At 38.9% G+C, this 22,406-nt stretch overlaps 1 protein-coding gene across 6 annotated transcripts in view; it reads right to left on the reverse strand.

Annotated features, from left to right (window-relative positions):
* The window catches only part of ryk (receptor like tyrosine kinase), a 59,950-nt gene that overhangs the window by 25,133 nt on the left and 12,411 nt on the right, over window positions 1-22,406 (reverse strand). For 2 of the 6 annotated variants that reach the window (XM_057841564.1, XM_057841570.1), the window contains exons 2-9: window positions 13,294-13,415; window positions 13,121-13,220; window positions 12,891-13,034; window positions 12,667-12,738; window positions 7,352-7,493; window positions 7,164-7,264; window positions 3,132-3,215; window positions 1,939-2,064 (exon numbers count right to left, since the gene is read on the reverse strand). In XM_057841564.1, coding sequence (XP_057697547.1) covers window positions 1,939-2,064; window positions 3,132-3,215; window positions 7,164-7,264; window positions 7,352-7,493; window positions 12,667-12,738; window positions 12,891-13,034; window positions 13,121-13,220; window positions 13,294-13,415 — 891 coding nt within the window. The remainder of the gene's footprint in view (window positions 1-1,938; window positions 2,065-3,131; window positions 3,216-7,163; window positions 7,265-7,351; window positions 7,494-12,666; window positions 12,739-12,890; window positions 13,035-13,120; window positions 13,221-13,293; window positions 13,416-22,406) is intronic. The other 4 variants (XM_057841568.1, XM_057841565.1, XM_057841567.1 and 1 more) reach the window with 4 other exon arrangements.

Here is a 22,406-nt window from a genome sequence, read left to right on the forward strand (position 1 = left end):
GAAAGACTCTGCTGTGTATAAGGTTAAAGTAATGATTATTGACCTGTCTGTCTAAAATGCCATGTTTTTATTCCCCAAATTATACCAGTGGTAAAGCATAATTAATTAATTATTTATGATAACATTGCAGGTTTAATTCTTTTTTTTCTAAAGCTGCTGCATATAATTAATATTTTTTGTTTGTAAGATATTTACGTTGAAAGTTTGCACTTAAATTACTTACCTCTTGTGTTCGAAACACCAGGAATTACAGTAATTGAATGACTGCACTTTATTGTTGTCTGTCACTGGAGTTTTATTTTATTATCAATCCCATCCAACAAAATGACGGTCATATAGCAAGCCTTATTTTTTTTTTTTCCCCATAAAAAAATAAAACAACATTGGTATGAAATTTTGTTGTTTAATTTTGCTATTAGAAATGTGGTCTTTTTTATGTTTAAAATACTGTACGAACACAAACAACAAATGTTTACTATTGTATCGTTTTCACTCCGTATCAAACCGTATCGTTCTTAAACTGTATCGAATCGCTTGGCCTTAAAAATATGTCGTGTTTGAATTGAATCGTAACCTGTGTATCCAGATACATATCGAATCGGCTTCATGCCAGAGATTCTCAACCCTAGTTTTTGGTGATGTGTAGTGTTTGGATATCTATCCATCTACTAGAGTTTGCATAAAAAGCATGCGGAAGATTTTTTGGGTCCAAAGACCAAAAATTAACCGTTTTTGGCCAACAGACAAGACATTATGTTTGAATACTTATGATAGGCACTGTAACTTGTATCCCAACATCTTGATCTCACTCCAAATAACTACTAAATCAATCAAAGCCTTCATCTTCAATGTTACTTCTCAACAATAACACCTAATCTGGAAGAACAGGGCACACCTATAGTGCCCTCCTCAGAGCATCTAGTGTGAAAAAGCAATAAAATTAAAAAACAAAACATAAATTGCACCTGCGTATAAGTTGCAGGCCCAGTCAAACTATGAAAAAAGGACATACTCCAGATGATTCCAAGTAGGTCCAGCTGCGGCTCGCAGTACTCAAGCAGGAAGGCGTTGCTGGCGGGCAGTGGGTGTGGTTGGCAGATGACGAACGCTTGATGTGATTGGTCGTTGAAAGCAGGGGGAGCAGTTGGCGGAAGACGAACGTTCAAACCCCTCTAGTTATGTTTACAGTGAATCGTGGGTAATCAGGTTCTTAATTAAAAGGTGTTACATGTATATGTGCAAGTCCCCCATTATCAACATAACGATTCATTCCTTTATATAACGGTTAGTATCTTTGAATGCAGGGGGCGCAGTTGGCGGATGACGAATGTTTGAACTGGTCATTAAACGCAGGGGGCGGGGTTGGCGGATGACGAACACTTGATCTGATTGGTCGTTGAAAGCCAGGGGTGCAGTTGGCTTGTATTGCAGGCCTCAGCTGGACCCTTCTCGAAGATTCGGCAATTAAAACTAAATGGGGACAGTGAAGTTGCTGGGCAGCCACGTCTTATACACTTGGAATTAAGACCTATTCTCCAATCTGATCTCAATGTTGGGACACAGAAAATTTATTCAGGATGGCTTGGACCAGACACCTACGATTTATTGACGCTGCTTATCAAACTACAGTAAAAATGGAAATATTTACGCTTCCCTTCCCAGAAACAGTTTAATGTGCCGAGTCAGCACTCGACATTGTATTTCATTGCATTTCAGCATTGTACGGACACTAAATTCCCAAAGAGGGATAAAATCCAGGAGACTGAAATGCAGACAGATGGCGGTGGATGGGTGACCTAACAGAATTGCATGGCGACAGATTTGAATGTTTTAAAAACAAATGGCGGGAAATCATCCATGTTTCAGCACCATTGACGCCGATGGACGTCCCAAAATGGACTGGACGTCCATCGCTTAGCAGTTCACATGTTGACTAACCTTCGTGAAGCACATCACGCAGTGTGACCCTCTCCCGCGAGATGGCGATGTCTTTGACTTTGGCCTTGGCCTCCATGAGGGTCACGCTTCTCAGGTCGTTCTTTTCAATTCGTAGAGACGGGAAGCCTGCGTGCCAGGGAGGGAGAACACCATGTAATCATAGGAGCTCGGGCTTGGTCTATTCACTGGCGTATCTGGTTTTCATCATTTTTGACAGCATATGAGCCTTTCGCTTAACCCCTCTTGGCTTGATGTTGGCCATTTCTGTCCAACTCCCTTCATTCTCTTGACAAATTCTATCTTAGAAATGCTAGTTAACATTTTTCGATAATATTACTTATTTTTACTTGTAGAAATAACAGTGGTACTGGTACTGTGCTTATTTTGGTTTATGTGCGAAGGTGTAATAATAAGGCTAGCTAATTTTATTGATGAGACTTCATATTAGTTGTCCGATAATGACTTTTTAACCTATATCCCGATATTGCCCAACTCAAAAAATCTGAAACGGATATCAAACCGATACAGATATATGCAGTCGTAGATGTAACATATTATGGCTAATTCTATTGTGATGCCCCACTGGATGCTTTAATGATGATAATACTCACATAACAAATCCCAAGCATCTTAGTTTGGAGACATCTAATGGTCAATAAGCACAACTGTGCTAAGCTGTGACCAGCCCTAATGCAAAGGCAGAAGGCTTCTACATTCACTTTATATACATATACATTGAACACACAAAAACAAAAACAAAAAAAAACATTTTTTCCATTTGCTCTACTTCGCGGTTTTTCACTTATCACGACGGGTTCTGGTCCCCATTAGCTGTGAAAAACGAGGGATCACTGTATTGGTTTAACTTGCGTTTTTGTTTCAATTTTTCATTTGGAGTTTGCCAAAAAAGTCCACGAACAAGCTGAAAAGGAAGTAAAATTCATTGAGAGCTTCGGGTTAAAACTCAAAGAGTAACCGCCACAGTGTCTAGGTCAAATAATACATGTACAAACAATGTAACCACGACCCACTAGTGTACACACACACATTTTGTGTACACTTGGAGATAAGGGTGCATAAAGCAAAACAAGGCATTTACGCATGATGGTGGCATGCCGGTTGCAAGAGGGGAGAAGCCTTGTGCGCCAATGCTGCCCCCTGGAGGTGAACTGTAAGACAGTCTGGGCACTTACTTTTGGTTTCATGAGGGGGAGCGCCGGTGTTTTGGAATGAGGAGGCTGCGAGCTGGAGAATGGGTGCGGAACCAGGGTGGTTGTCTGATAACAGGACAGGGAAGCAAAGAGGCAGGGGAAGGATTCAATGGAGCGCTCACACAAATGCTATGACATCCACAAGCTACCAATGGAGAGGATGATCAGTGTTCCAACAGGTGTTTTGTATACGCTCATACACACAAAAAGTCAGGCATAAAGTGGTGGTGGGTGAAAAACAGCGAGCGGAGAGTGTATTGAGCGTTGTGGCGACGACTGAGAAAACTGTCCTGCTTGAGTCGTCATGCGGTTGGAAATATTCTGAGATTTCCATCATTGTGTAGCTATTCTTGTCCCTCTCTAACAACAACCTGCAGTAACTCAGCAAGTGTCAAAATCATTAAAAGTTATACTAGGTGTTGGCAAAATAAATTCACAGGCGTGACATCCTACCAAAATGTTGACAGTATTAAACGCTGAATGTAGGCGATTGAAACAAGCGGCGACACACAGCGTCCAACTCGTGACAGCAGTAAGCTTGTTCCAACATTCCCGCTCGCTAATCACATTTGAATGCCAAAATGTGCTGTTTTTTACGCCCGTTCTTGTCATTTTTTAGCAATTCTAATAGTGGTTGTCATGGAATGCTAAATTGTTCTGAGATAATTTATCCAATTTGGGAGGTGTTGAATGGGGAATAAGCAGTGCCAAAATTAAATTAATTAAATGTGTCCATTAGTGCTGCAACGATTAATCTATTACCTCAAGTACTTCGATTAGAAAAAAGATTCTAATTAAATTTTGCTTCTTAGAGTATTCGTTTAATTAAAGTGGTGTTGTAATGGTTTGTTTTGAACGTGTTTACATTTAGTTTTATTGATTTGAGTGGATACTCTGCCTTCTAGTGGCAATAGTGAATATGACAACTCATTTCACATGGCTGAATCCAGTTCCTCCCTGCTAAGAACAACATAAGCTAAGTTTTTGTTTGAGCTAATGTTTTTTAAATGCATTCGTAATTTAGTTTACAGGCAAATTTATTCGTTTTTCTGTGGGAATATGTGTTTGAACCATTTGTTAAGAGCATTGTAAAAAAAAAACGTTTGAATTTTATAGCATTTAAGATAGCGGACTTTTGCTATGCAAGTTAGGCAATTGTTCTTTTGTTGTACTTAGATCCTCATTTAGTTTTTTTATACCCTTTGAGGATCAGCTCAGGTATTTTAATTTTCTATGTTGATTATCCAATTACTCGATTATTTGAACTAACTAGTTCATCGAATAATCGACTAAAATAATCGATAGCAGCAGCCCTAGTGTCATTCACTCATTACAATATTATTGTAGCCAATGACATAAATTAATTCTAAAATAACATTTTAATGACAATTAATCGTTTAATTTCAGCACTCCTGGTGCTTTATACCAGTGGTTCTCAAATGGTGTACGCGTATCCCTGAATGATCTTTTCTATCACCCAAAAAAAGGATACTTTATGTTGAATATTTTTCTGTGGACAGATATTTATCATCATCTCTTTTAGTACCGGTCTGACACTCTACGTTACTAATTTTTTGTGGACAAATATCTTTAATAATTAGGTTATTTCTTTCTTTTTGATAACAGATCTATGACCCAAAAGAGGACACGTTGCATTAATTATTTTTTGTGGACCAATACAAATTAAAGGGTATGTAGCGGCAAAGGGGGTGTGAGACATCAATAGAACCGTTATGTGCCAAGATAACAAATATTGATAAAGTTAACAAAAAAATCAATCACATTAATGAGCAATTATCGAAAATAGATAAAAAATGACGAACATTTCCGAAAGTGTTCCGGAAACAGCCGAATGGGGCGGGGACGTCACGACAAGTGATTGACAGTCGAGGCGGAGCCAGGTGCCATTGTTTTTTATCGACGAGAGAGTAGCGTTCGGGTTTGTTTGACCAAAACATCACTAGAATGGTTCAAAACTGCTGTGCTATGTGGTGTACAAATAGCTATTTATCGGAATATAGTATCCATGAGTTCCCGAACGCGAAAAAAAAACCTGGACTACGCAGACAATGGGTAAAGTTCGTCCGTGCAAAGAGGGCTAATTTTCTAGACCCAGCCTCCGGCACGGTTTTCTATTATTTTCCACCTGAAAGCTTCTCGAACTATGGACAAGTGAAATCGGGTTTTGCTAAAAGATTGCTGCTTAAAGGAGATGCGGTGCCGACCATACACGCGCAGCCACCTAAATGTCCCGAGACATCAAGAAAGAGGACGATGACTGGCAAAGGAGGCTAAGGCTAAGCAAAAGAGGGGAGCAGCTAAGCTCGAAATGGCCAGAGTGAGTACTCTTTTATAATAAAAAAATGTCACGCATTGGATACAGGACTGGACACATGTATAAATTATCGTTCGTAAAATATATAGAACAAATCCTCTGATCCCATTCATATTTGTGTCTGTTGGCAGAGCGAAAAGCTATGATAGCGCAATAAATGATAATTATTCTATGCATTCCTTTATTTTGCAGTCACGGTGTATCAGCTTCACAAAAAGAAATGCAAAACAAATCATTGGTGTTCCCACACGATCTGCTGCCGATGTTTCATCAGTGTCATTGCTCCCCTCAATGACCGTTTCATTACGCTGCATTGGCATTCGTTTGGGCTCAAATTGGTAACCTAAAACACTGCTTCGTAACTCTCCTCGTCACCATTAGATGAACATTCGTTACGTCCTTCTACGTCGGATTCGTCGCTGAAACTAGAAACGAAATTGTCTGCCATCATCGCCGCCATTCAGTATTAAAGCGCTGAGCCTTTTTCTTGTTGAAGAAACACCCCTCACTGTCAATTCTGAATTCTCTTTTATTGACAACGAGGGGTGTTTCTTTATGAGGGAACCTGGAATATGTGCAGGACGAACACAATGCATCAGCATAAACAGCTCAAAACACCCCCAATTCTCCCCTAACTAGAAGGAATTATATTGATGCAGACTGGCGCTGCCCCCCTAGTGGCCGGTGGCACTCTCTTCACTTGTCGTGACGTCACGCACACAATCTGCCAGATCTCGGGCGCCGGTCGTTTTAGCTTGACAATCGAGCCAAATTTCTCTCATTTTCTTGTGTGTAATTTAGTGCTGCAATGATTAATCGATTAACTCGAGTAATCGATTAGAAAAAAAGATTCAAATTAAATTTTGCTGCTTCGAGTATTCGTTTAATTAATGTGGTGTTGTAATGGTTTGTTTTGAAAGTGTTTGCATTTAGTTTTATTGATTTGGGTGGATACACTGCCCTCTAGTCTGCCTCATTTCACATGGCTGAATCCAGCTGCTCCCTGTTAAGACCCAACATGAGCTAAGTTTTTGTTTGAACTAATGTTTTTTCATAATTTAGCTTACAGGTATATTTAGCCGTTTTTTGTAGGAATATGTGTCTGAACCATTTGTTAAGAGCATTGTAAAAAAAAAAAAATACCGTTAGCATTTTATAGCATTTAAGCTAGCTGACTTCTGCTATGCAAGTTCGCCAATTGCTCTTTTGTTGTACATAGATCCTCATTTATATATATTTTTATACCGTTTGAGACTGCACAGGTATTTTAATTTTTTAATGTTCCTTATCCGATTACTCGATTATTCGAACTAACTAGTTCATCGATTAATCGACTACTAAAATAATCGATAGCTGCAGCCCTAGTGTAATTACACGAAGTGGCATGATATGAATACAAAAGGCATGCGTCTATGGATAAATGATGGAATATTAACATTTTCCCAGGGCATGACATACCCTCTAAGTTAAAAAAAGTTCTTGAGTTTAATAAATCAGACACCGATGGCATGTTTTAAGTTTTTTTTAATCCAAAAAATGCTTTGCACTGGTTAACTTAGCTGAAAAAAATATTTCAAATGGTACATCACTAAAAAAAGGTTGAGAACCACTGCTCTATACTATAGAGGAGCAGGACTCTATCGAGTCATTGCTTTGTGAGGTACAAATAACAAACTTACTAGACACAGGAGCCGCATTATTTGGCGTGTCGGCCCTCAGGTATTGCGTGGTCTGTGTAGAGGGCTGAGAAAGTCCTTGAGAGCTTCCACTGTCACTCACGCTGGAATGGTGACAGAAAAAAGCAATAATAATCAGTGCTATTTTGCAATAACAATTAAGTTGAATAACAGGAAGCAAAGACACCAACCTGTCCTCCATCTCAACTCTTTTCATACTGTGCAGGTGAAGGATGGCCAGGATGATAGCCACAAGAAAGATGACGATACAGCACACACTGACACTGATGTAGAACACCTGAGTAGAGGTGGTGGGTGCAGTCACGCCATCTACTAATGGAAGCAACGAAAAGCAGTGAATGATTATTTTCAGTGCCATTGACTGCGATAGACGTCCGATAACATTTAAATTGGGAGGGACTGGTAGCAATCATTCCATCGCTGCTGTGCAAGTGGATTTGACGTCTACCCGGCTTTCAATAGGGTCCAACAACAACACTGAAAGCTATAGCCTAAGGTTATAAGTAAGGCAACTCGCTAATGGTTGTGCTTATGGTACTAATGGTGGTGTGCTCACAAAGGAGGCCAAACACTGCAGAAGATGGGTATCTGGACTATTTATAGAGGAGGGAAAAGACCATTCAGAGTACTATCCATGGACTATTCATAGTGTCGCTGGTGGGTGGAATGTCCAAATTAAAAAAAAAAAAAAAAAAAAAAAAATCACTATTTTCAGGAAGTTCAAAAACAATGCCATTTTGACTGAGTTACCAAACAAGGCATTGTTCTAGTAGTTAGCATTTTCTTTTAATTGACATCATATGGAGTTGTGCATCACATAACCTGAGCAAAGGTGGGTAGTAACGCGTTACATGTACTCTGTTACATTTACTTGAGTAACTTTTCGAGAAAAAAGTACTTCTAAGAGTAGTTTTACTAAGCTATATTTTTTACTTTTCCTTGAATAGATTTGTGAAGAAAAAACGCTTCCCTTACTCTGCTACTTTGGGCTACACAACAGTCGTTACATTTTTCCTCTTTATTCTACATATTCGATTTTTGGGGGGGGCCAGCGATGCCAAGAGTAGAGACGTGCCTGGTGTATTACCGGGGTTGCTCTAACGATTTCTCCAATGAGACGTCGCAACAATAATCACATGAGTCCTCTATACCAATCAGACGCAAGCTTGCTCTTACTCTTCACGTCAACCTGTTCAATCATGTGGTGTCTTTAAAGAACCATAAAAAATGAAGTACAGTGATACCTCAGCTCACGAACGCTTAAGCTCACGAACTTTTCGCCTCAAGAACATTAAATTCGCGAGCATATAGTCTCTGCTGACGAACTAGTTTTCGGCGGACGAACCAAACCACGCGGTCGAACAGCGCCACGAGAAGCTGACGCACGCTCACGGCGTCCCAGTTCGTCCCCTCCTTTTCGTTGAGTGCGGACGTGGTTTGTGTTTGATAGACATTTTGGACCATATTGAGTGTACTTTTGCTATTATGGGACCGAAAAAGACCCCACCACAGGCTAGTGTTAAGCCTGAGAAGACATTAAAGAAAATTACGCTCGAGCAGAAGAAGGAGATCTCAGAAAGCAACAGGTGTCAATTAAGAGGTTTTTAGTCAGCAAAAAGGATAAAGAGTCTCCTTCTAAGAAGCAAAGAAGACAAGCCACACCAGAGGTTGAGTTACCTACAGTCCTTATGGAAGGTGACTCTCCTTCCAAACAGTAACTCCCGCCCTCCCTCCCCCTCCCACTCCATTCCATCAAGCCATCAACTACCATCACAAAGGTAAATAAAATGACTTTATCATACAGTACAGTTTATTTCTTTAATTACAATACAATAGCACATTTATTATACATAAAATAAGGTATATTTCTGTGTAGTTTTAAGGCTTATTTAGTAGAAAATTATGTTTTATGGGGACCTGGGAACGGATTATTCTCATTTTAATGGTTTCTTATGGGAAATAAATGTTCGGAAGACGAACTTTTCGCCTTACACACACTTTCTGGGAACCAAATATGTTCGTGAGCTGAGGTATCACTGTATTTGATATAGAGCGCTGCCCTCAACATGACTCAAAAGCGCGGATTTTAACCTCTCGCCCAGTTTTTATTTGGCACCGATTGACCACGGAAAACCGGAGATATGATCCTTTTAATTTCAAAATAGTAATTATGAGGGAACTCTTCACTATTCAAACTCGGAACTGTTTTCTCCACCAGAGGGCAGTCATGATCTTTGGACGAATAATGCTTCATTTAAGTAAATTTTTTTTCTCGGAATTTAATGATTTTTTTTTTTCTAATTCTTTGGCTTAATGTGGTTATGTAATAGGTTATTGTACAGTATCATTATAACAATAGTCCATATAGATAACTTTGTGCTCAGAAAAAAAATACCATTGTTTAAAAAAAAATTTTTTTAATCCAACAAAAATATAAGCCGTTACTCACAATGTTCCTCATTACTGGAGTATTCTTTAGACCATATACTTTTTTTTACTTGTATTTGAGTACATTTTTTGGACGACTACTTTTACTTGAGTAATATTATTTTGAAGTAGCGCTACTCTTACTTGAGTTCATTTTTTGGCAACTCTTCTCACCTCTGCAACTGAGTAAACAAGTCCAAGTTTCCTATTCCAAAACCAAAATTATACTGTAACTAGCAATGATATAAAAATTGAGTGGGATTTTTTTCTTCTTCGAAACGTTACTCAAGCGAGTTTTAACTTTAGGTCTCAAAAATTAAACTAAAATAACTCAGCTCGTTATCCAAGTCCCTAAGGTTACACTGCCACTTCCTCCGTCTTCTCACTCCTAATTAAGACCATTAGCCACAAAATCAACAAAAAGTTTCACACTATTTTAGACTTCATAGGGAGAAATTCTGTTCTTCATTCCACTTTATTTTTCCACAACATAAATGGTTGTAAACAGTGTTTTCGTCAACGATGACGTTCACGAACATATTTCGTCTACGAACACTAATTTCATGACGACGATAACGAGCTAAAAAACGTGTTGTGGGTAGGCATGTGCCGGTATGAGATTTTGACGGTACGATAACCGTGAGCAAAAATACCGCGGTTCCACGGTATTGCAATTATAGCTCCAAAATGTGTTATTTTGAGATGTATGGGTTAAAAAAAAAAAAAAAAACTTTTTTCCATTGAACAGGATTTTTTTTTTCAGAACATAGTTGCAAATTGGAATATGAATGTATTGTCAAAATAAATAAATTATCAATTAAAAAAAAAACAAATATTTTAAATAAAATTAAAATATAACGTAGACTATATCCACAGCCACAGCTCAAGTTGCTCAAGTTTAGAGCAAGAACAAAATAATTTCTATAAAAAAAGTAAAAACTCTCCTGAATAAAATTTTTAAAAATTTATACTGCATAATTTTTTGGGGAGGATTGAAAAGCTCAAGTGAAGTTTCGCCATTTTCAGCCACTGTGTCAACTCTAGTCTACATGATGTCATGCCTTTGTGTTAGAAAGAACAAAGAATTCACAAGTTAATAAGTTAAACATGTATAAGTTAGTTAAAATGTAAATATTGTTGTGGAAAGGTTTCATCTAAAAAAAAAAAATTTTTTTTTAAATCATTGGGAGTGAGACCTCTCCTTGATCCAGTCAACGAGGATTTGTGCTTAGCGCAAGATCATCTTTCCTCAATTAACGATCTTTGATGCTATGCCTTTTTTTTCCCCCTTCATTCAAGCGAATCAAGCTTGTTTTCTCACTGCGGCTGTAACACTCAACGAAGTTGCTCTCCCAGCTAAGCCTAGGCTAAAATTCGTCTCTTATAAGCTTTTAGTTAGTTTGTATATCGAATTTCAAAGGAAAATATGTATTTTGTTTTTGGCGAACTTTTTCATAGTGCTAATCTGTTTAGCTACTCACACATGGAAAAATACAATTGTACAACGTTTTAAATGTATTCATTTTGTATATTCCACTTACCACGATTTGAGAGCTCAATAAATTGAAGAAAAGAACGCCTTATGTTTGGAGTATTTGTTTAGGGTTTGCTGGCTGTTTAGCCGATAGTCACTTTCACACACAGCAACGAACGGGAGGGGGTGAGCGCTGCCGCGCCACGCCACTTCTGGCTGCATTTTTGACACATGAAAAATGGTGAATACCGTACTACGGTCTGACGGAAAATTTTATTGGTTTTGAAACCGTGACGTTTTCACACCACGGTAAACCGTGAAACCGGTAACCGGCACATGTCTAGTTGTGGGAAGCAAAAACATAACACGCCTAATGCTTAGACTTCATAATGATATTGATGGGTCAAATTCGATCTTCACTGCACCATGCCTTAAAGTAGGGGGCCATCCCACAATCCGCTTCAGTTTTTCGGAGTTGGTCGCAGCGACACATGCAGCGATCCAACGCCAGATTTATGTTGAAAAAGTACGAAAGCTGTATCGCATACAAAAAAGGAGGATTGTCTCAGGATTGATTTGCTCGAGGATTCAAGGTAATTATTATATTTTTCGTTTTTTCACGAGAATTTTCAGCGCAAAAAAACTTTGTTGTAAGGCTGTCGTCCCATTGTCAAACAGACTAGCATCGTTCTTCGACATATTTATGTAAAATAAATGCTAACTGCACGTTTTTTTTTGTTTTAGCCAAGAATCGAGACTGTTTAACGTCCATATCTATAAAGAATTCAGGGATTTAAGCATTTATTCACAAGAATTTTCACCGAGTAAGCTCTGTTCACATAAGGCGGTCGCCGCATTGACTAACAGACTAGCATCATACTTCGACATAAGTGCGTAAAATAAATGCTAACTGCACGTTTTTTTGCTTTAACCAAGGATCGAGACGGTATTACATTCATATCTATAAAGAACTCAGGGATTTAAGCATTTATTCACAAGAATTTTCATCTGAAAAGCTCCGTTTCAATATGGCGGCCGCCAGACTGACAGACTAGCATCGTACTTCGAAATATTTGCATAAAACAAATGCTTTTAAAAGAGAATCGAGACTGTTTTACGTCCATATCTATAAAGAATTCCGGGATTTAAGCATTTATTCACAAGAATTTACAACGAAAAAAGCTCTTTGTCTGTGATTCCACTCGGTGACCTTTGACAGCCCAGCCAACAATGCAGGCCCCCTATTAAGTGTCCCGTAAATATCATTATTAAGTCTATGCCTAATGCCAGTTTTTGTCTGACGAGGCAAAAATACCTTATAGTTTCCGTCACATGCTCACAATGTGTGACATTGTAAGTATAGTTCGCTTGCATCGCAGCAGTGTCTGGTTGTGTCACTCATGAGATGTATTTTTTACTATCATTTGCACAATAAAAATGTTAAGTTTCTATAAATCTGTCTATGAATGGTCTTTCTATGTATGAATCCATGTCTATCTGCACCCCGCAACCCATAAGATGGAGAGGTTGAAAAAGTAAATGAATGAACGAACATGTCGACCAACATCACAAAGCCATACTCACAGTCGGGCTGCTGAAGCGTGTGAAGGGTGTGGTTGTTGAAAGGAAATGGAATCTTAGGGTCGGAATCTATTCCTGCCCCAAAGAAAAAGGATAAAGAGACCAACGTTAGAGGAGAAGTCGACATCCAAACAGTTTTGACGTCATCCTTAAATTAATTTAGACAATATTTGCCCATAAAACATTCAACTTTCCGCTCAAATAAGCCCCTAAAAGTTTTGACAAACTTTCTGGTTTACTTTTGTAGCACATTTTCCTCCTCTTGAAGTTAAGCACTGTGTAGTTGTTGGCGTGCAGCGTCACGTTGAGCTGCACAGTCACGATTGCCTCCGCGTCCACCTTGCCCGAACAGAAAAGGTCCACTCGAAAAACTGGTTTCACAGACAGAAAACAACATTTATGGTTAACGATGGAATAATAAAATGTGAAAGAAACAAAAAGCATTTTTTTAACTAACCGGAGGGAATGCGAGGAAGCTCCCCCTGGTTGGAAATGTTGCTCCGTGGTATATTCATTGCAGCAGGGTTCGCCACCTGGAAACCTAAGCGGTAGTCCACCTGGAAATCAAAAACTCACTGTAAAATTTGTCTGTGATGGTGTTGTGGCGTTTAAATAGTTGTCAGAACATACCTTGGACTTGGAGTGCCAGGTGAAGTGAAGGCTGTTGGTCTCACTGGGCACGGGCATGGTGAAGGACATGGCATTGTGATTCACCACGTCGTCACGGACGTAATAAAGCTCAGCATCCAGACCTGTACGTGGAAAAGACATTAAGTGAGATCTTTATTGGGAGTTTTTGAGAAAAACTATGTCGAAAAAGAACAAAGATGAAGATGGTAAAAGTTGGACAGGGCGATCTGGCAAAATAATTTATCCCGACAATTATGACATTTTTAAGCTTGCTTAAGTTGTATTTTAACAGAAAGTTTTAAAGAATCCGTGCAAAAAAAAAAAAAAAAAGTTGAACTTCTTTAGTATATTAAATAAGTCACAGGGGTTGGGCATCGTCAGAATTTGAACGGTTCCGATTCCATGTTTTGATTACCGTTCCAAACGATTCTCGATTCCGAATCTTTTAATCAGCAGGGTAAAAAAAAAAAAAATTGCATAATTTATATAAATTTCTTAACTCCTTGATTATTATTTAAAATTATATGAACTTTCAAGTAACTTTGCTATGAATTTCTCACAGGGATATCTTTACCTTGTATATAAATATCAGTCTTTGAACTTAAATATGATGGTTTCTTTCCTCAGGAGTGCACTTTTACAAAGATGTTTATTTTTCAAAAGTTCACGGAGAAAACATTTACACAAATTCTTTTGCCTATGTTTGAGAGTGTCTTATGCTGCAGATATTTATTGTACTACATCGTTTGTTTTAGGTGGTATTTCTACAAGTTAGGTAAGGGCTGACATCTTGCAGAAGATGTCACGGGGGGAGTGTTCTGTCCCTTAATCTTAAATTGACTACTTTTTAAGTTTTTGATTTCTTTCTAAACTGATATATTGTTCATCCATCCACAAGATGTCACTATTGCAACTCCGGACTCTACAGTTTTTCTTTGGTTTTGCTATGTGCGCTTGGCTTCCCCGAGTGTTGACTTACTGGAAGCAACAGGCAAAAAGAACTTAGTTCCTAGTTGGAAAAGAATCTTTGAGGTGTACAGATGCTCCACACCTCCTCTGAACTACACATTGTTGGGAAGCCTTGATAAAACAAAATCTTTAAGTTTACAAGTTTTAACAGAGGGTCTGATATAATTTCGGTGTGTTTATTGTTATATTGTTGTCGTTTATGTGAAGCGAAGCAACACGTTTTTGTGCTAAGCTAAATTAGCCATTTAATTTGATTTGTTCATAACAGAGCTAGTCTTCATGTGGCAGCTTCTTCGTGGTGTTCGGCAGCTATTTTTTCCGGTCGGTGGTCAGGGCATCGAAACTTGGAATCGAAATAAAACATTCGAACAGTTCCGGGAGAACCGGAGTGTTAGTCCCGGATCCCATCAATGCTCTATGCCCAATCCATGTCATAAGCAACATATAAGGTAAATTCTGATTGTTTGTTGTCACCCACATTTCCATGACCTTTCGTTAGCTTTGATTAAATGTCTCCACCTCATGAAACCCTGATATGTCTAACATTTTTTTTTTACTTATTAGCTTTGTCCTCTGAGTTAGATTTTTCTCAAGAGTAGAAGCTAAGATTAGTGCTGATTTGTTGCTATGCCTATCATCAGAATAAGTCAATTTCAAAAGCTCTACTTATATCAGTAAATTAACTGCTAACGCTTGGTTTGCAATAACAGGTAGCTTTTACGATCTTTATTCAGGAATCCCACCAGCTGTCCATACATAGCACACACTCCAACAAAAAATACGGTGCATAAGAATACAAAGGGAAAAGAAAAAAAAAAAACATGAACAAGGCACAGGCTATCAGTACACAATAAACAGGCCTTTAAGCCAATGGCGCCACAGGCTTGAACTGTATCTAAAGCTATTTGTAGAGTCCGTTCTTTTCATTAAGATATCATTTTCAGCTTCTCCTGAGAAAAAAAACTAACATTAATACAGATTTGCAACCCTGTTACAGTATTGATGCAAAGTATTGTAAATATTCATTAAATCACGTAATAAAACTAACCACTAATCGGAAAGATGAGCTAATCAAGTGTTTGATTATTATCTAATTAGTTAGATCAAATCAGAAAAGGCCAAAGTTTCTGCCAATTCAGAAATGACCTATATAATAGCCCAGATGTAGTTTAAGCAACATTTAACTTGTGACTAAATTAACTCATTGGCTGCCAGCCCTCACACGTAATGAGCGCGACCCCTTTAGCACATCTGTTAGCACTCGAACCCTCCAAGTGCCCAAAGTGAATAAGTTCAAAACACTCAAGTGCAGACGAGCTCTAAAATGAGTGTAATTTGACCAAAGGGTTAAGAGGTCGCTTCACATAAGTCACTATGTCACACGTACTCTAACGTAAGAGTGTGAAGTCACACGGTGTTTATTTTGATAACAAGTCATCACAAAAAGAAATCCGGCCTGGAGGGCTAAATCTCTTCGTCGCGACTCCGAGGATCTCGTTTAAAGGCAGGAATGTGCGCAACAGCCTCGGGCTGTGACCGCCTTCTCACATTGACTCAATTAAAAACATCTATGGCATTTGCTGCCAGCTCAGGAAGCAGATGGGCGACATCTTCAAGGGGGATCTACAAAGGTTCTGCGTGGGCGGCGGTGGGTGTGTTAAAACAGTCCAACCTACAGGGCTGATTTTCCCTTCGCTTCAAAAGACAGCACACATGTCGCTATTACTAAAGTTACAAGAAGGAAAAATGAGCACACTGGCTGTGGATGATCACGTTTCAGTGCCATTGACGGCAATAGACGTCCAGTCCTTGTGTACTGTGTAGGCCTAATTCACATGCAGCCGATAAACCTTAGAAAGATTAAGGTCAAAATTCGGTTCTTCCATTTACTGTACATTGGGGCTGCCACAAATGATTTTAATAGACGGCTATTTTTGCGATTAGTCAATTAATTGTCTCAATAATGTTATTTACTGTTAAACTTCTCTGGGCTTTATATTTTTTAATTGAGTCAATTAACAAAAAAGGGAGTATTTACTTTTTTACATAAAACATTAAATAATAAAATAAAAATTCAAAGTTTTTTTCTTATTGATTTTTTTTTTTAATTAAAAAATGACAAATCTTGAATAAAATGGAACTTTGTGTGTGTGTGTTTGTTCCCTATAGACTCTGAAACAGATGGGCGGATTTTGCTAAAATTTACAGTTGTACTTTATGTTACTTCAAGGGCTGCCAATTTATTGTGTTAACGGGCGTTAATTAATTCTTTTAATTAATCACGCTAAAATATTTGACGCAATTAACGCATGCACGGAATGACCCGTTCATGCGTTGCCTCAAACAGTTTACAATGACGCAGTCTTAGCACATTGAGAGCGAAAAGGCAGAGAAATGCGAGTGGACACAGGCGTTCATTGGACCACGCCTTTCATTGGCTTAATCTTTGGCAGCCACTACTAACAGTCATGGTTGCCCAACGTCCCATCATGCAGTTGGAGGAGCAGCAGATGATTTTTTTTCTTAATTGAACACAACGCAGAATGTATTGCATACCATTTGCAGCCACCACTGACAGTCACGTTGCCCGACTTCCCATCATGCATTTGGGCGGAGCAGGAGATATTCTTTTTCTTAACACGCTTAATTGAATACAACACAGAACATACTGTATACCATTTGCAGCCACCACTGACAGTCATGGTTCCCCAACTTCCCATCATGCATTTGGGCGGAACAGTTAAGTCGCTACAGTATCATTTAGTTAACGCACAACAAAAATAATATTCCTATCTATCAAAAAAAATAACGTTCACTAAAAGAAAAGCGCTCAATGCAAAGAGAACTGGCATTCCCAATCAAAATAGCTATGCAAAATACATATAAAACTTACTCAGACTTTACCTTGGCAAGATCTCTAATTCATTTAAAACTCGCCATTGACACCTTGTGGTGTATTCCAATCACTAACTTACGTAGTTAAAGACACTGTGGAAGAACGGCAGGTAGCCCAATGTGACGTCACTGCTCGTCGACGTCAACAATGGCGAGCTATTAGTTTATTTTTTGATTGAAAATTTTACAAATTTAATTAAAACGAAAACATTAAGAGGGGTTTTAATATAAAATCAATATAACTTGCACTCAAATGTATCTTTTAAGAACTACAAGTCTTTCTATCCGTGGATCACTTTAACAGAAAAAATGCTATTATTAATACCATCTTGTGGCAGTACTTATGTACAGTATGTTGAATGTTTATGTCCATCTTGCGTCTTATCTTTCCATTCCAACAATAATTTATAGAAAAATATGGCATATTTTAGAGATGGTTTGAATTGAGATTAATTTTAAGCTGTGATAACTCGATTCAAAATTTTAATCGTTTCACAGCCCGAGTTACTATTCTTAGATGGGTTTGATCTTTGTGGCTTCCATTTGGTGTGGAAAATTCAAAACTCCAAAAATTAGCAAAGAAAATCCTTGATTATGAAGCGACAGCGCCATTTTTTGGGCAAAAGACGCATCTCTTGCGATTGCAACGTCGCACTTGGCTTTCAGACTTTATACTTTCATGTACAAATTTAAATGTTCAGTGATGATATGTTGTCGCCTTGCGTACTCCACCAGTACACCTACCGCGATAACAAATTTTCGTAGGCGATATATTGTCTCATGAATTATTGCCGATATTATAGTTAATTTTTTTTCCCCACCAATTCAACTACTAATGTAGAGACAATACATTCTCATAAGTTACCCATTCAAACGCAATTGTTATTCTTCACTGAAACAAACTATTAAAAATGATAAAGCTTTTTCAAAAAACCACAATGAATAAAGAGTAATTTGACAGTTATCCAAGTGCAAAATATGAAATATATGAGAAACCCAACACCATTTTTGTTCTCTGCCTACTAGAGCCCATCAAAAGTGTTTATTTGATCCAAAATGACTTATCTTGTCAGGCAAAATGTGCCTGGTAGCAAAGTTGAAGCCAAATTATTCGTTGCCAATCAGATTCTTAATAATGGGTGTCATTTTAAAGCTATTCTTAGTGTAAAAACTGAAGTATGAGAGATCTAAGAAAGTATGTTTTATCTGCCATTCGGTTGTATTGCGCTCACGTTACACAAACACGAGCCACGCCAGGCCATACTGCTAGTCTTAAATGAAAAGCTAATTAAAAATGAAATTTCCAAAAGAATATGCTTCAATTATGACACACAAAAAAGAGGATTGGATAATCCTGAGGGTAATGTCTCTGAAAGATGAATCAACTATGGATACAGATGTCAAATAATCTGACGATCGAATAATTGTCTATCAATTGTGGCGGCCCTAATTTATATGCGTGAGCATATATGATTGTAAAACAATCATCATATTCACACTAAAACATCGTCACGCACAAACATGATGACGTTCTGACGAACCCCATGAACTCTTGCCTTTTGTAAATCTCGCTATCCCGGTACTTTCTGCCGCCAATAAAAGATGATGTGAAGTCTTTCACTACGATATAACGGTCCGGACTGGTACATCAACTGGTTAAGTGGTGTTTAATGCTATGCTTTTGGTGGGAAAAAAAAAAAAAAAAAAAGTTTGATAGGTTACCTAGGAGTATTAATCGGGTATTTAACAAATTATGAACAGGTTTTTCTACGTTTACGTGGCCGTGTGTCTTGAAGTCACCACCACTTATAATCAAAGCGTTATTGGGTGCATGTAAACACACCCACTCCTACAGAAAATAGTGCCTTACACTTGCTAGCTGTTTTCGTAAAACACGAGACTGCATCTTTTTGTGCATTTTTTTTTTAAAGAACAGGTTAGTGTTGTGTCAAAAAGTGGTGCAATTACATGCCGTTCGGCGCTATCGACAGCAAAAAGCGTGGCCTTGTTTGTGCTTTGTTGCTATACTAAGGACATGTTGTGCTGCTCGCGGAGGATTAATAAACAGCTGGAGCCAAACGCACAACGAATCGTCTAATGGGCCTCCCATGAGAGAACTGGCTCAATGCTGTGATAATTGCCTTTCTCTGGCTTGAACTTTGTGTGCCTCCCTTGTCTCAACATGAGGCCGCGGCACGCTTTGTTAGCAATTAAATTTGCTCACAGAGTCCACCGCTTAAGGCTAAAGGCTAACTGAAATGCTAACGGGCTTGTTTGTCCAATGGAGTTTGGTGTTTTGAATTCCAGTGTGGCAGCGTGTTTATTTAGTTTTGAGTGATCACTTCCTTTGGGATCAACACTTTACCTTGTCTGGATGGGAACACGCCGCTCAAATGCACTTGACCTTTGTAATAAGCAGCAAACATTACTACGTGCTATCCTTTATTGGGGTTTAAAATGTAAATTTCATAAATGACTGACTGTGCACTACCATACTGAGGAGCCAATACCTCTCAGCAATACCACACAGCCACTCCTAGACATTTAGATGGTGCATAAATAAAACAAGTAATTAATAAATAATGACATGGGTGAAGGACTGCTACTACATTGGGAAATAATTAGCCACTAACATAGGCAATATATCAGATAATTATTAATAGTTGTTTACAAAACGCATCCGCAAGGCATGCAAGGAAAGTATCATTTCTTTTAAAATCCCCTTATCAGGTCACGGGGCACTCTACCAAATTTCATAGATTGTACTTCACTGAGCCACAACCTGTCGTCCTTTAGTTTGTTAAATGAATCCAAAAAAGCGCAAAACACAATTTTAATCCCATTTCGCTGTTGGGCAGGAAGCCAGCATCTGTAATCTTAAGAAATGTCCGTTGGCTGTTGGGGGACGGGTATCGATAAGCATTTGCTTTTTACCTGTCTTCCTTTGTCTGTCATCGTCTTTTTCGGGCAAATTATTCCATATTCCAATGTTTCTCCTTCTTAGCCAAACTATCCCACATTCTGTAACTGTCAATGATACTGATGATGATGACAATGACAATAAATTCATTCATTCATTCAAATGTAATCAAAGGCACTTGTAAGCGCACAGCACTCTGAAACGTTTAGTTTCATTGCTGTGTCGGCCAGCATTTTAGTTGTTTTTAAACATAAATTAATACATGTGGTCACTGTGGTGTACAGCAGTGATCCACAAACACCGTAACTGGTCTATAGTGCATTTGCCACCGTGCTGCAGAGAATTCATAAATCATTTATTAACGACCGCAATCTGTCCTGTGCCTCTTAACACATCAATATGCCTGTCTACTCTACTGACTAGAGCAGTGTTTCCCACCAATGAAAGAGACTGTGGCGGGCCGCCACAGTCTCGTTTGGGCCCGCCACAGTCTCGTTTGCGACCCCCCCCCCTCCCCGCCGAAAAAAAAAAAAAAAGATACTAATCAGATGCGTCAGTCAGCCGATTACACAGCTGTAGCCCTCTCCACTCTACTACCCGCGCGAGTGAGAGCAGCATTTTAGAGTAGTATTTTATTTATTTATTTATTCATTTAAGAGACGCAAGGAAGAATGGGAGAACGAGCGAGATAGCGAGAGATAGCGGTCGCATGTCGTAGCAGCCCGCTGTTATTTTGTTATTGTTTTTCTTTATTATTGTTACCACAATCAAGTGGGTAAGCAAATACAGACTTCTCTCCTTCTTCCCCATATCCGGGGCATTACAATAGTTTGGATCGGACTTTTCGGCGAAAGTGAGCGGTGGACGGCCGTCTTGGACGGAAAGCAAACTTTGATTGAACTTGCGCGGAGAGGCGGGGCCCAAAATAAAGCCTTGCTCTATTTTCAGAGCGTTGGTCACAGTAAAGTATTTATTAGTTCAAGCAGAGTAAAATGATACATATTCACGGTACAAGAACGTCGTTTCCGTGTCCATCGATTGGTAAGAAAAGGCTGTTTGTACGAGTGACGTGTGGGCGCTCCCGTCGGGGGGACATTTCGCGTGGAGTGGCTATTTTTCGGCACAACACCGACGCGCCAACTTCAGACAATTACGGCTGACGAAAGTTGGATAAATGCGCCCCCCCGCCCCCCCAATTTCGCGAGCTCTGGGACACTCGAAAAATGACTCTCATACCTCTCCTTGCTAAGTTAATGGTACCTCGATGTGCGTTTGTGTGGAAATTTAGTTCACGAACAACGGGGAAAAAACTATTCACCTTCTCACCGAATCAAGAAAAACTTTACACGGCCATTAGAATTCCCCCAGTCCTGTAAATGGGTCAGCTGACAGAAGGACTGTTATTGTTGTGGTAATGTAGTACTTATGAGGGTCAAATAAAAAGGAAAAAGGAGGGCTACGACGGCAGTCTGAAACCCGCGGCTCTTGGGCCGCATGCGGCTCTTTAGTGCTGCTTCGGAGCTTTTTTTTTTTTTTTTTTAATGGAAAAAGATGGGGGAGGGAAATATTTTTTTTGTTTTAATAGGATTTCTAGGAGGACAAACATGATACAAACATTCTTTCAATTCATTAATATTGTAATGAAGTTAAACTTGTGGTGTCATCGTACAACAGAGTAGTCACGTGGTGCGCTATAGGATCCACTGCAGGGAAAATAAACATTTCATCATGAAGGCTAATTATGTATTTCTAGCCAACTTATTCATTTTTATAGTAGGCTAATATAGCTAGTATTGATAATTATAAGGCTTGTACAAGGCTTTTAATTTTTTGCTGCTCCAGACATACTGTATCAGTTTTTTTTTGGGGGGGGGGGGGAGGGGGGGGTGTCAAATATGGCTCTTTCAACAGTTTGGGTTGCCAACCCTGAGTCACTACGAGATGTAAGTCGTACTATTGCTACGAGAAAAAAAGTCGCATTATTACATAGGGTAACGTAGCTGTAATCAGCAACGCATTTTACATACATGTACCGTAGCTGAGAGCTATAACATTAGCCTAGCTAATTAAATATTTCAAATATATCTTTGTTATGGTTCTTCTTGGGGGAAAAAAATAATGAAAGAAAAAAAAAATTCGCCGTGGCACGACATGGTGTGGCTGTCCGACTCCGATGCAGCCCACCACCACAGTTTCAAAAAATCCTATGGTCAGAGAGCCTCCCACCACAGTCTCCTAAAATCCTGTGGGAAACACTGTAGAGATTTGCGTATGTTGCCAATTAATGGTTGGCTGCCATTACTGGGGTGTTTTCACACCTAAAGCAGCC

Source organism: Corythoichthys intestinalis, chromosome 7 (genome assembly GCF_030265065.1).
Source record: "Corythoichthys intestinalis isolate RoL2023-P3 chromosome 7, ASM3026506v1, whole genome shotgun sequence".
NCBI lineage: Eukaryota > Metazoa > Chordata > Actinopteri > Syngnathiformes > Syngnathidae > Corythoichthys > Corythoichthys intestinalis.